We start from the raw sequence: 12,745 nt of genomic DNA, 5'->3' as shown, positions 1-12,745 counted from the left end.
AGGTGTGTGTGTGTGTACCTGGGCAGAGCACGGTCTCTATCTTGTCGATGAACTCCTCCGCCACCAGATCAGCGAAGCGTCTCATCCCCAGCACCCTCCCGTCTCTCTGACAGGCTATACTCTTCAGACTCTCATTCTCCTCTATCTGGTCAAACATGTCTCCTATACCGATGGCACTCACATCCACACTGGGGTCACTGCTCACACACACACACACACACACAAACACACACACACACACACACACACACACACACACACACACACACACACACACACACACACACACACACACACACAGAGACACACACACACACACACACACACACACACACACACACACACACACACACACACACACACACACACACACACACACACAGAGACACACACACACACACACACACACACACACACACACACACACACACATACACACACACACACACACACACACACACAGAGACACACACAGACACACACAGACACAGACACACACACAGATCATCAGATAGGTGGCACACACAGCTGGTAAAACGTGTCCCCACTCGATTCGATACGCACACACGCACACACACACACACACACACACACACACACACACACACACACACACACACACACACACACACACACACACACACACAACAACACACACACACACACACACACACACACACACACACACACACACACATACAGCTCCATCTCCCCGGTCTGTTACCTGCAGAGGTATGTGAGCAGTGAGTCGTCGTCCCTGGGGTCGAACCGTCCGTCTGTGATGACCACCACGGTGACGTTGGCTTTAGCTCGGCGGCTGTCCTTGATCAGGTGGTCGTAGGCGTACTTCAGCGCTGACGGGGTCCACGTCCCGCCGGCTATCCACTCCAGACGCTTCACTGCATCCTGAAGACAGACAGACAGGCAGAGGGTGGGAGGGTGTTAGCCCACTGAGCTAAAGCCTAGTCATTAGCTTGGGGAGTTAATGCAAGTCTTCAGGTCAGAGTGTGGGAGGGTGTGTGTGTGTTTATGTCTCAGTCTGGGTTCGAAGGTCAAAATCTGGTGATCCTGCACACCAAAAGACTGTGCAGCCCGCTGAGCTAAAGCCTAGGTATTAGCACAGGGAGCTAATACAAGTCTTCAGGTGTCAGGTAATGTTAGACGCGTGTTGCCCCACTACCTTGAAGGCAGACATATTATTGTTATATAGTTTATTATTATTATTATTATTAATAATTAGGTCTGTGTGGGACTGATTTCTTCATTCCGCTCCTGCTCGCACCTGCAGCTTTTCATACCGCACCCAAACAAACCCACTGGCTTTCTGTCCGACCCGTTAACGCAAGAACTGGTCCCAACCCAACAATGTTATTTTAGGCTATGCGACGCAGCTCCCTTGCCAGCCATGGTCCCAGCCAGGGTCCCAGCCATGGTCCCGGCAATGGTCCCGGCAATGGTCCCGGCAATTCTGCGCCCAAATTAACCTAAGAAATAGGTTAAATTCCCAGAGATTCTCACGTGGCCCATTATGTTAGGCCTTCGGTATTACTATAAGTAGTTTGAAGAGAGCAGTTGGAGAGACTTCCTCTTGAGCTATTTTTATAGCCTACGTTTTAGGAGTGGGTCAATTTTCAGACTGAGACAAATATGGGTGATCAATATTTATTTCTAGGCAATGTACTGTAGTAAACTATAGCCTAATAATAATTAGGAAGTACATTTCCTTGGAAAGATAACTGCCAGTGCTTCTCCGCCCATGCATAGGCTATCATCTATTTAAGTGAGACCACGTACACCTGATCTCGCAGCTATGGCTACTGAACTGGAAGCAGCAAGAATGAAGCCAGCGGACACTCTCACTTTCTCTTGAGCTACGCTTTGCATACAGGATATAGCCTACCTTTTATTAGGAGGACGATTAGCATATAGGATATAGCCTACCTTTTAGGAGGACGATTATCATATAGGATATAGCCTACCTTTTAGGAGGACGATTATCGTATAGGATATAGCCTACCTTTTAGGAGGACGATTATCATATAGGATATAGCCTACCTTTTAGGAGGACGATTATCATATAGGATATAGCCTAGCTTTTATTAGGACGATTATCATATAGGATATAGCCTACCTTTTAGGAGGACGATTATCATATAGGATATAGCCTACCTTTTAGGACGACGATTATCATATTAATATTTTTTTTAATATGCCATTTAGCAGACGCTTTTATCCAAAGCGACTTACAGTCATGCGTGCATACATTTTTGTGTATGGGTGGTCCCGGGGATCGAACCCACTACCTTGGCGTTACAAGCGCCGTGCTCTACCATCTGAGCTACAGAGGACCACATATAGGATATAGCCTACCTTTTATTAGGACGATTATCATATAGGATATAGCCTACCTTTTATTAGGAGGACGATTATCATATAGGATATAGCCTACCTTTTAGGAGGACGATTATCATATAGGATATAGCCTACCTTTTAGGAGAACGATTATCATATAGGATATAGCCTACCTTTTAGGAGAACGATTATCATATAGGATATAGCCTACCTTTTATTAGGAGGACGATTATCATATAGGATATAGCCTACCTTTTAGGAGGACGATTATCATATAGGATATAGCCTACCTTTTATTAGGACGATTATCATATAGGATATAGCCTACCTTTCATTAGGACGATTATCATATAGGATATAGCCTACCTTTTATTAGGAGGACGATTATCATATAGGATATAGCCTACCTTTTAGGAGGATGATTATCATATAGGATATAGCCTACCTTTTATTAGGACGATTATCATATAGGATATAGCCTACCTTTTAGGAGGACGATTATCATATAGGATATAGCCTACCTTTTAGGAGGACGATTATCATATAGGATATAGCCTACCTTTTAGGAGGACGACTATCATATAGGATATAGCCTACCTTTTATTAGGACGATTATCATATAGGATATAGCCTACCTTTTAGGAGGACGATTATCATATAGGATATAGCCTACCTTTTATTAGGACGATTATCATATAGGATATAGCTTACCTTTTAGGAGGACGATTATCATATAGGATATAGCCTACCTTTTAGGAGGACGATTATCATATAGGATATAGCCTACCTTTTATTAGGACGATTATCATATAGGATATAGTCTACCTTTTAGGAGGACGATTATCATATAGGATATAGCCTACCTTTTATTAGGACGATTATCATATAGGATATAGCCTACCTTTTAGGAGGATGATTATCATATAGGATATAGCCTACCTTTTAGGAGGACGATTATCATATAGGATATAGCCTACCTTTTAGGAGGACGATTATCATATAGGATATAGCCTACCTTTTAGGAGGACGATTATCATATAGGATATAGCCTACCTTTTAGGAGGACGATTATCATATAGGATATAGCCTACCTTTTAGGAGGACGATTATCATATAGGATATAGCCTACCTTTTAGGAGGACGATTATCATATAGGATATAGCCAGCTTTTAGGAGGACGATTATCATATAGGATATAGCCTACCTTTTAGGAGGACGATTATCATATAGGATATAGCCTACCTTTTAGTAGGACGATTATCATATAGGATATAGCCTACCTTTTAGGAGGACGATTATCATATAGGATATAGCCTACCTTTTAGGAGGACGATTATCATATAGGATATAGCCTACCTTTTATTAGGACGATTATCATATAGGATATAGCCTACCTTTTAGGAGGACGATTATCATATAGGATATAGCCTACCTTTTAGGAGGACGATTATCATATAGGATATAGCCTACCTTTTAGGAGGACGATTATCATATAGGATATAGCCTACCTTTTATTAGGAGGACTATTATCATATAGGATATAGCCTACCTTTTAGGAGGACGATTATCATATAGGATATAGCCTACCTTTTAGGAGGACGATTATCATATAGGATATAGCCTACCTTTTAGGACGATTATCATATAGGATATAGCCTACCTTTTAGGAGGACGATTATCATATAGGATATAGCCTACCTTTTAGGAGGACGATTATCATATAGGATATAGCCTACCTTTTAGGAGGACGATTATCATATAGGATATAGCCTACCTTTTAGGAGGACGATTATCATATAGGATATAGCCTACCTTTTAGGAGGACGATTATCATATAGGATATAGCCTAACTTTTAGGACGATTTGCAGGCATGGACAAATAAATGTGTAATCAATTTTTATTAAAAAGTAAAGGGCGAAACGCTCACCATGGTAGCCTGTCCACGCGTTTTCCTTTTCAATTATGATAAAACATTTTGATTGCACCTCGACTCATTCCCAGTGGGCCAGAAGTTTACAGACACTCAATTAGTATTTGGTAGCATTGCCTTTAAATTGTTTAACTTAGGTCAAACGTTTCGGGTAGCCTTCCACAAGCTTCCCACAATAAGTTGGGTGAATTTTGGCCCATTCCTCCTGACAGAGCTCGTGTAACTGAATCAGGTTTGTAGGCCTCCTTGCTCACACACGCTTTTTCAGTTCTGCCCACACATTTTCTATAGGATTGATGTCAGGGCTTTGTGATGACCACTCCAATACCTTGACTTTGTTGTCCTTAAGCCATTTTGCCACAACTTTGGAAGTATGCTTGGGGTCATTGTCCATTTGGAAGACCCATTTGCGACCAAGCTTTAACTTCCTGACTGATGTCTTGAGATGTTGCTTCAATATATCCACATATTTTTCCTTCCTCATGATGCCATCTATTTTGTGAAGTGCACCAGTCCCTCCTGCAGCAAAGCACCCCCACAGCATGATGCTGCCACCCCCGTGCTTCACGGTTGGGATAGTGTTCTTTGGCTTGCAAGCACCCCCTTTTTCCTCCAAACATAATGATGGTCATTATGGCCAAACAGTTCTATTTTTGTTTTATCAGACCAGAGGACATTTCTCCAAAAAGTACGATCTTTGTCCCCATGTGCAGTTGCAAACCGTAGTCTGGCTTTTTTATGGCGGTTTTGGAGCAGTGGCTTCTTCCTTGCTGAGTGGCCTTTCAGGTTATGTCGATATAGGACTCGTTTTACTGTGGATATGGATACTTTTGTACCTGTTTCCTCCAGCATCTTCACAAGGTCCTTTGCTGTTGTTCTGGGATTGATTTGCACTTTTCGCACCAAAGTACATTAATCTCTAGGAGACAGAACGCGTCTCCTTCCTGAGCGGTATGACGGCTGTTTGGTCCCATGGTGTTTATACTTGCATACTATTATTTGTACAGATGAACGTAGTACCTTCAGGCGTTTGGAAATTGCTCCCAAGGATGAACCAGACTTGTGGAGGTCTACAATTTTTTTTCTGAGGTCTTGGCTGATTTCTTTTGATTTTCCCATGATGTCAAGCAAAGAGGCACTGAGTTTGAAGGTAGGCCTTGAAATACATCCACAGGTACACCTCCAATTGACTCAAATGATGTCAATTAGTCTATCAGAAGCTTCTAAAGCCATGACATCATTTTCTGGCATTTTCCAAGCTGTTTAAAGGCACAGTCAACTTAGTGTATATAAACTTCTGACCCACTGGAATTGTGATACAGTGAAATATAAGTGAAATAATCTGTCTGTAAACAATTGTTGGAAAAATTACTTGTGTCATGCACAAAGTAGATGTCCTAACCGACTTTCCAAAACTATAGTTTGCTAACATGAAATTTGTGGAGTGGTTGAAAAACGAGTTTTAATGACTCCAACCTAAATGTATGTAAACTTCCAACTTCAACTGCATTTACAGACACTGTAGTAAACTATAGTCTAATCATATTTAAGTTATTTTCCTTGGAAAGAGAACTGCCAGTGATTCTCCGTCCCTGCATAGGCAGGCTACTCTATTTCAGTGAGACCAGACAGGTACTAGGCTTGATCTCCCACGCCCAACGAGGAGAGGAGAGGTCGGCCCAACGAGGAGAGGAGAGGTCGGCCCAACGAGGAGAGGAGAGGTCGGCCCAACGAGGAGAGGAGAGGTCGGCCCAACGAGGAGAGGAGAGGTCGGCCCAACGAGGAGAGGAGAGGTCGGCCCAACGAGGAGAGGAGAGGTCGGCCCAACGAGGAGAGGAGAGGTCGGCCCAACGAGGAGAGGAGAGGTCGGCCCAACGAGGAGAGGAGAGGTCGGCCCAACGAGGAGAGGAGAGGTCGGCCCAACGAGGAGAGGAGAGGTCGGCTACTGAAGTCGAAGCAGCAAATGCTGAGTGTGAATAATGTGACAAAGGTGTGCTTTTAATACAAAAGGTAAAGGCTCATCCAAAGCAGAAAGATGACCGTTTCCAAATTATCTGCGGGAAAACAAAAATATTTTGACCCCCCCCCCCCCCCGCTCCCACCCGCAGCATGAAAAATACAGACCGTGCTGTGACGATCTCTGTCGGACCCACAGGGAATGCAGCCCTCTACACTGAAGCCCCGAATTCACATACCTTGAAGGCAGACAGGGAGTCGATCTTGGAGTCGTTGAGCCGGATGGCCTGGAAGGTTCCGCTATGACTGTACTGAACCACGCCCACTCTGGTCCCTGAGGGGGGAGGGGGGGGGGGGGGGGGGACGACGCTTAACATTCTACAGAATCGGTACTACCAGGAGAAGTTACCTGGGTGTAAAAAAATAGTTTTGAGTGATCAGCGTGCGTATGTGTGTGTGTGTGTGTGTGTGTGTGTGTGTGTGTGTGTGTGTACCTGTCTCTGAGTTGGGGTCCTTGGCCATAGAGTGTGTGTGTGTGTGTGTGTGTGTGTGTGTGTGTGTGTGTGTGTGTGTGTGTGTGTGTGTGTGTGTGTGTGTGTGTGTGTGTGTGTGTGTGTGTGTGTGTGTGTGTGTGTGTGTGTGTGTGTGTGTGCGTGCGTGCGTGCGTGCGTGCGTGCGTGCGTGCGTGCGTGCGTGCGTGCGTGCGTGCGTGCGTGCGTGCGTGCGTGCGTGTGTGTGTGTGTGTGTGTGTGTGTGTACCTGTCTCTGAGTTAGGGTCCTTGGCCATAGATCCCAGTCTGTTGATGGTGTTGATGACAAAGTTCTTCTCCAGAGTGAAGTTGGTCAGACCCACCGACTCTGAGCTGTCAATCACAAACACGATGTCCAGCGCCCCACACCGCTTCTCACAGTCTGCATGGACGACAGGGTTACAGGTTAAAGGTTAATGGTGCTTAGCGAGTAACACTTCTTCTTTGTTCGCCTCATGCTCTGAACACCTCCAAAACAAAGGTCATGTGGTTTGGTTAGAAGAATGCCCCTCTCCCCACCGGTGTGATTACTACCTCTGAGGGTTTAGAGCTTACAGTTTACAGTACATGCAGTATATATTGAGATAAGATGTTTAACTCCAGTACATGCAGTATATATAGAGATAAGATGTTTAACTCCAGTACATGCAGTATATATTGAGATTAGATGTTTAACCACAGTACATGCAGTATATATTGAGATAAGATGTTTAACTACAGTACATGAAGTATATATACACACTTCCCACAGGGATAATGTACGCACTAACTGTAAGTCGCTCTGGATAAGAGCGTCTACTAAATGACTAAAATGTAAATGTAAATGTACCGCATAATGATGAAGTGAAAACATGTTTTGAGACATTTTGGAACATTTGTTGATACTTTGTAATGCCATTCTATACTGTTGAAGGACAGTTCTAGGTAATTGTGTCCATACCAAACAGCTCCATCAGAAAGTACTCATACCCCTTGACTTATTCCATATTTTGTTGTTTTTCAGCCTGAATTCAAAATGGATGAAATATTTTTTCTCTCTCACCCGTCTATACACAATACCCCATAATGACAAAGTGAAAACATGTTTTTTTGAAATTTTGGCAAATGTATTGATAATGAAATACAGAAATATCTAATTTACATACGTATTCACTTCCCTGAGTCAATATTTTGCAGAAGCACCTTTGGCAGCAATTACAGCTGTGAATCTTTCTGGATAAGTTTCTAAGAGCTTTCATTTTCAAGTCTTGCCATGGATTTTCAAGCCGATTTAAGTCAAAACATCGTCGGCCACTCAGGAACATTCACGGTCTTCTTGGTAAGCAACTCCAGTGTAGAGTTGTAGCCTCCTGTAGCTCAGTTGGTAGAGCATTGCGCTTGCAATGCCAGGGTTGTGGGTTCGATTCCCACGGGGGGCCAGTATGAAAAATGTATGCACTCACTAACTGTAAGTCGCTCTGGATAAGAGTGTCTGCTAAATGTAGATTTGGCCTTGTGTTTTAGGTTGTTGTCCTGCTGAAAGGTAAATTAATCTCCCAGTGTCTGTTGGAAAGCAGACTGAACCAGGTTTTCCTCTAGTCTCCCAGTGTCTGGTGGACAGCAGACTGAACCAGGGTTTCCTCTAGTCTCCCAGTGTCTGGTGGACAGCAGACTGAACCAGGGTTTCCTCTAGTCTCCCAGTGTCTGGTGGACAGCAGACTGAACCAGGGTTTCCTCTAGTCTCCCAGTGTCTGGTGGACAGCAGACTGAACCAGGGTTTCCTCTAGTCTCCCAGTGTCTGGTGGACAGCAGACTGAACCAGGGTTTCCTCTAGTCTCCCAGTGTCTGGTGGAAAGCAGACTGGACCAGGGTTTCCTCTAGTCTCCCAGTGTCTGGTGGAAAGCAGACTGAACCAGGGTTTCCTCTAGTCTCCCAGTGTCTGGTGGACAGCAGACTGAACCAGGGTTTCCTCTAGTCTCCCAGTGTCTGGTGGAAAGCAGACTGGACCAGGGTTTCCTCTAGTCTCCCAGTGTCTGGTGGACAGCAGACTGAACCAGGGTTTCCTCTAGTCTCCCAGTGTCTGGTGGACAGCAGACTGAACCAGGGTTTCCTCTAGTCTCCCAGTGTCTGGTGGACAGCAGACTGAACCAGGTTTTCCTCTAGTCTCCCGGTGTCTGGTGGACAGCAGACCGAACCAGGGTTTCCTCTAGTCTCCCAGTGTCTGGTGGACAGCAGACTGAACCAGGGTTTCCTCTAGTCTCCCAGTGTCTGGTGGACAGCAGACTGAACCAGGGTTTCCTCTAGTCTCCCAGTGTCTGGTGGACAGCAGACTGAACCAGGGTTTCCTCTAGTCTCCCAGTGTCTGGTGGACAGCAGACTGAACCAGGGTTTCCTCTAGTCTCCCAGTGTCTGGTGGACAGCAGACTGAACCAGGGTTTCCTCTAGTCTCCCAGTGTCTGTTGGACAGCAGACTGAACCAGGGTTTCCTCTAGTCTCCCAGTGTCTGGTGGAAAGCAGACTGAACCAGGGTTTCCTCTAGTCTCCCAGTGTCTGGTGGACAGCAGACTGAACCAGGGTTTCCTCTAGTCTCCCAGTGTCTGGTGGACAGCAGACTGAACCAGGGTTTCCTCTAGTCTCCCAGTGTCTGGTGGAAAGCAGACTGAACCAGGGTTTCCTCTAGTCTCCCAGTGTCTGGTGGAAAGCAGACTGAACCAGGGTTTCCTCTAGTCTCCCAGTGTCTGGTGGACAGCAGACTGAACCAGGTTTTCCTCTAGTCTCCCAGTGTCTGGGGGAAAGCAGACTGAACCAGGGTTTCCTCTAGTCTCCCAGTGTCTGTTGGAAAGCAGACTGAACCAGGGTTTCCTCTAGTCTCCCAGTGTCTGGTGGACAGCAGACTGAACCAGGGTTTCCTCTAGTCTCCCAGTGTCTGGTGGACAGCAGACTGAACCAGGGTTTCCTCTAGTCTCCCAGTGTCTGGTGGAAAGCAGACTGAACCAGGTTTTCCTCTAGGATTTTGCCTGTTCTTAGCTGTATTCCGTTTCCAGTGGTATAAAGTACTTAAGTAAAAATACTTTAAAGTACTACTTAAGTAGTTTTTTGGGGTATCTGTACTTTACTATTTATATTTTGACAACTTTTACTTTTACTTCACTACATTCCTAAAGAAAATAATGTACTTTTTACTCCATACATTTTCCCTGACACCCAAAAGTACTCGTTATATTTTGACAGGAAAACGATCCAATTCACACACTTATCAAGAGAACATCCCTGGTCATCCCTACTGCCTCTGATCTGGCAGACTCACTAAACACAAATGCTTCATCTGTAAATGATATCTGAGTGTTGGAGTGTGCCCCTACCTACCCGTCAAAAAAAAAAAAAACGTGGAAATTGTGCCGTCTGGTTTGCTTAATATAAGAAATTTGAAATGGTTTATACTTTTACTTTTACTTTTGATACTTAAGTACATTTGAGCAATTCCATTTACTTTTTATTCTTAAGTATATTTAAAACCAAATACTTTTAGACTTTTATTCAAGTAGTATTTTACTGGGTGACTTTCACTTTACCTGAGTCATTTTCTATTAAGGTATCTTTAATTTTACTCAAGTATGACAATTGAGTGCTTTTTCCACCATTGTCCGTTTCTTTTTATCCTAAAAAACTCCCTAGTCCTTACCGATGACAAGCATACCCATAACATGATGCAGCCACCACCATGCTTGAAAATATGAAGAGTGGTACTCAGTGTTGTGTTGGATTTGCCCGAAACATAACGCTTTGTATTCAGGATATAAAGTTAATTTCTTTGCCACTTTTTAAAAGTATTACTTAAGTGCCTTAGTGCAAACAGGATTCATGTTTTGGAATAATTTAATTCTGTACAGGCTTCCTTTTTTTTCACTCTGTCATCTAGGTTAGTATTGTGGAGAAACTACAATGTTGTTGATCCATCCTCAGTTTTCTCCTATCACAGCCATTAAACTCTGTTTTAAAATCAGCATTGGCCTCATAGTGAAATCCCTGAGCGGTTTCCTTCCTCTCCGGCAACTGAGTTAGGAAGGACTCCTTTATCTTTGTAGTGACTGGGTGTATTGATACACCATCCAAAGTGTAATTAATAACTTCACCATGCTCAAAGGGATATTCAGCGTTCGTTTTTTTTTTTTTTTACCCATCTACCAATAGGTGCCCTTCTATGCGAGGCATTGAAAAACCTCCCTGGTCTTTGTGGTTGAATCTGTGCTTGAAATGTACTACTCGATTGAGAGAACTTACAGATAATTGTATGTGTGGGTTACAGCAATGGGGTAGTTATTAAAAAATCATGTTAACCACTATTATTGAACACAGAATGAGTCCATGCAACTTATTGTGCACATGTGTACTCCTGAACTCATTTAGGCTTGCCATAACAAAGGTGTTGAATACTTTCAAGACATTTCAGCTTTTAATGTTCAAAAATATTCTATAAAACATAATTCCACTTTGACATTATGGGGTATTGGGTGTAGATCAGTAACACAACATCTAAATGTAATCCATTTTAAATTCAGGCTGTAACACAACAAACAAAAAGTAAAGGGGTGTGAATCCTTTCTGAAGGCGCTGAGGTCAATGAGTTTGGTGATGTTTGAAGGTAATTGAAGGGAGTTTTAAACCGAGTGAAAAACTGGTTGGTATTTTCCCCATTATAAGTAATGGAGGTTCGCTAGGTTGCTAGTAAGCTAAGTGAACAAGATGGCATCCAAACTTTGTATACTTTTTCAACAATATTTGTAGCTCTTATTGGGTTTACTATCTATGAACGAAGGCTCGGTTAACTTCAGGTAATATATGCACATATGCAATGTGAAGACAGAATGTGTTAAAAATGTTTATTTGTAAATAAAATAGCATTTAACAGTTCGCTAGCATTATGCTAGCAGAAAATTAGTTTTGCTAAGCGCTAGCTAGCTCTAGGCTATTGGGATTCAGGTATTCTTGCCTCACGTGTTGAGGGTTAATAATGTGATGTTTGTAGCATTGTTTAAAACAGGCCTCCAGTCATTTGTACCTTTATGGAAATTGACACTGCTAGTACACTGACGTCTCTATAATGTAATTCTCTGTCGATGTGCCCTTGAGCAAGGCACTTAACCCTTATTGCTCCTGTAAGTCGCTCTGGATAAGAGCGTCTGCTAAATGACTAAAATGTAAAAAATGTAAAATGTAATGTAACCCTTTATGGTTCAATTTGACGGTTTTACACGCCAAATAGCTTTTGTTGGTATACACTAACTACTATACTGATTGAATAGCCTCAGTTTATATGCACTATTTATTTGTCTATTAGTGAGAGATAATAGGGGAATGTGCAGATGTATGGAGACAGCTTTTTGAACTTGAGGCCTTTATTTTTTGGAATGTGAAAAATACTTAATACTACAATGCACCTGTAACGTGACTTGATAATTAACTTTGACAACAAACAGAAAAGAAGACGGGGGCGGCAGGTAGCTTAGTGGTTAAGTGCGTTGTGCTTAAGTGCGTTGTGCCAGTAACCGAAAGGTCGCTGGTTCTAATCCCCGAGCCGACTAGGTGAAAAATCTGTCGATGTGCCCTTGAGCAAGGCGCTTAACCCTAATTGCTCCTGTAAGTCGCTCTGGATAAGAGCGTCTGCTAAATGACATTAAAAAAATAAATAAAATAAAAAGACAAAAAAAGAAAACGAGTGAATCGTTGAAATCATCTTGGAGAAGGCCGATACTGCACTACCAACTGTTGTCTTTAGTTGGTAGAGCGTGGCGTTTGCAACGCCAGGGTTGTGGGTTCGATTCCCATGGGGGGCCAGTATGAAAAAAAAAAATAATTATGTATGCACTCACTAACTGTAAGTCACTCTGGATAAGAGCGTCTGCTAAATGACTAAAATGTTAAATGTAGTCCGTCTCATCATTCCACCCTGTTAATTCAGGGCTATTACCTGCTGACCACGTCACAGTCTGAGGCATG

At 43.3% G+C, this 12,745-nt stretch overlaps 1 protein-coding gene across 1 annotated transcript in view; it reads right to left on the bottom strand.

Annotated features, from left to right (window-relative positions):
* The window catches only part of LOC311121454 (collagen alpha-2(VI) chain-like), a gene marked incomplete at its 5' end in the record, with an annotated part of 38,579 nt that overhangs the window by 3,040 nt on the left and 22,794 nt on the right, over window positions 1-12,745 (bottom strand). Inside the window, 4 exons of the mRNA XM_084195948.1 lie at window positions 19-197; window positions 725-906; window positions 6,479-6,573; window positions 6,999-7,151. Of these exons, the coding sequence (XP_084052074.1) occupies window positions 19-197; window positions 725-906; window positions 6,479-6,573; window positions 6,999-7,151 (609 nt within the window). The remainder of the gene's footprint in view (window positions 1-18; window positions 198-724; window positions 907-6,478; window positions 6,574-6,998; window positions 7,152-12,745) is intronic.

Source organism: Coregonus lavaretus (genome assembly GCF_964263955.1).
Source record: "Coregonus lavaretus genome assembly, contig: HAP1_SCAFFOLD_694, whole genome shotgun sequence".
In the NCBI taxonomy this organism is placed as follows: Eukaryota; Metazoa; Chordata; class Actinopteri; order Salmoniformes; family Salmonidae; genus Coregonus; species Coregonus lavaretus.
This window is presented reverse-complemented; position numbering and strand designations above follow the sequence as displayed.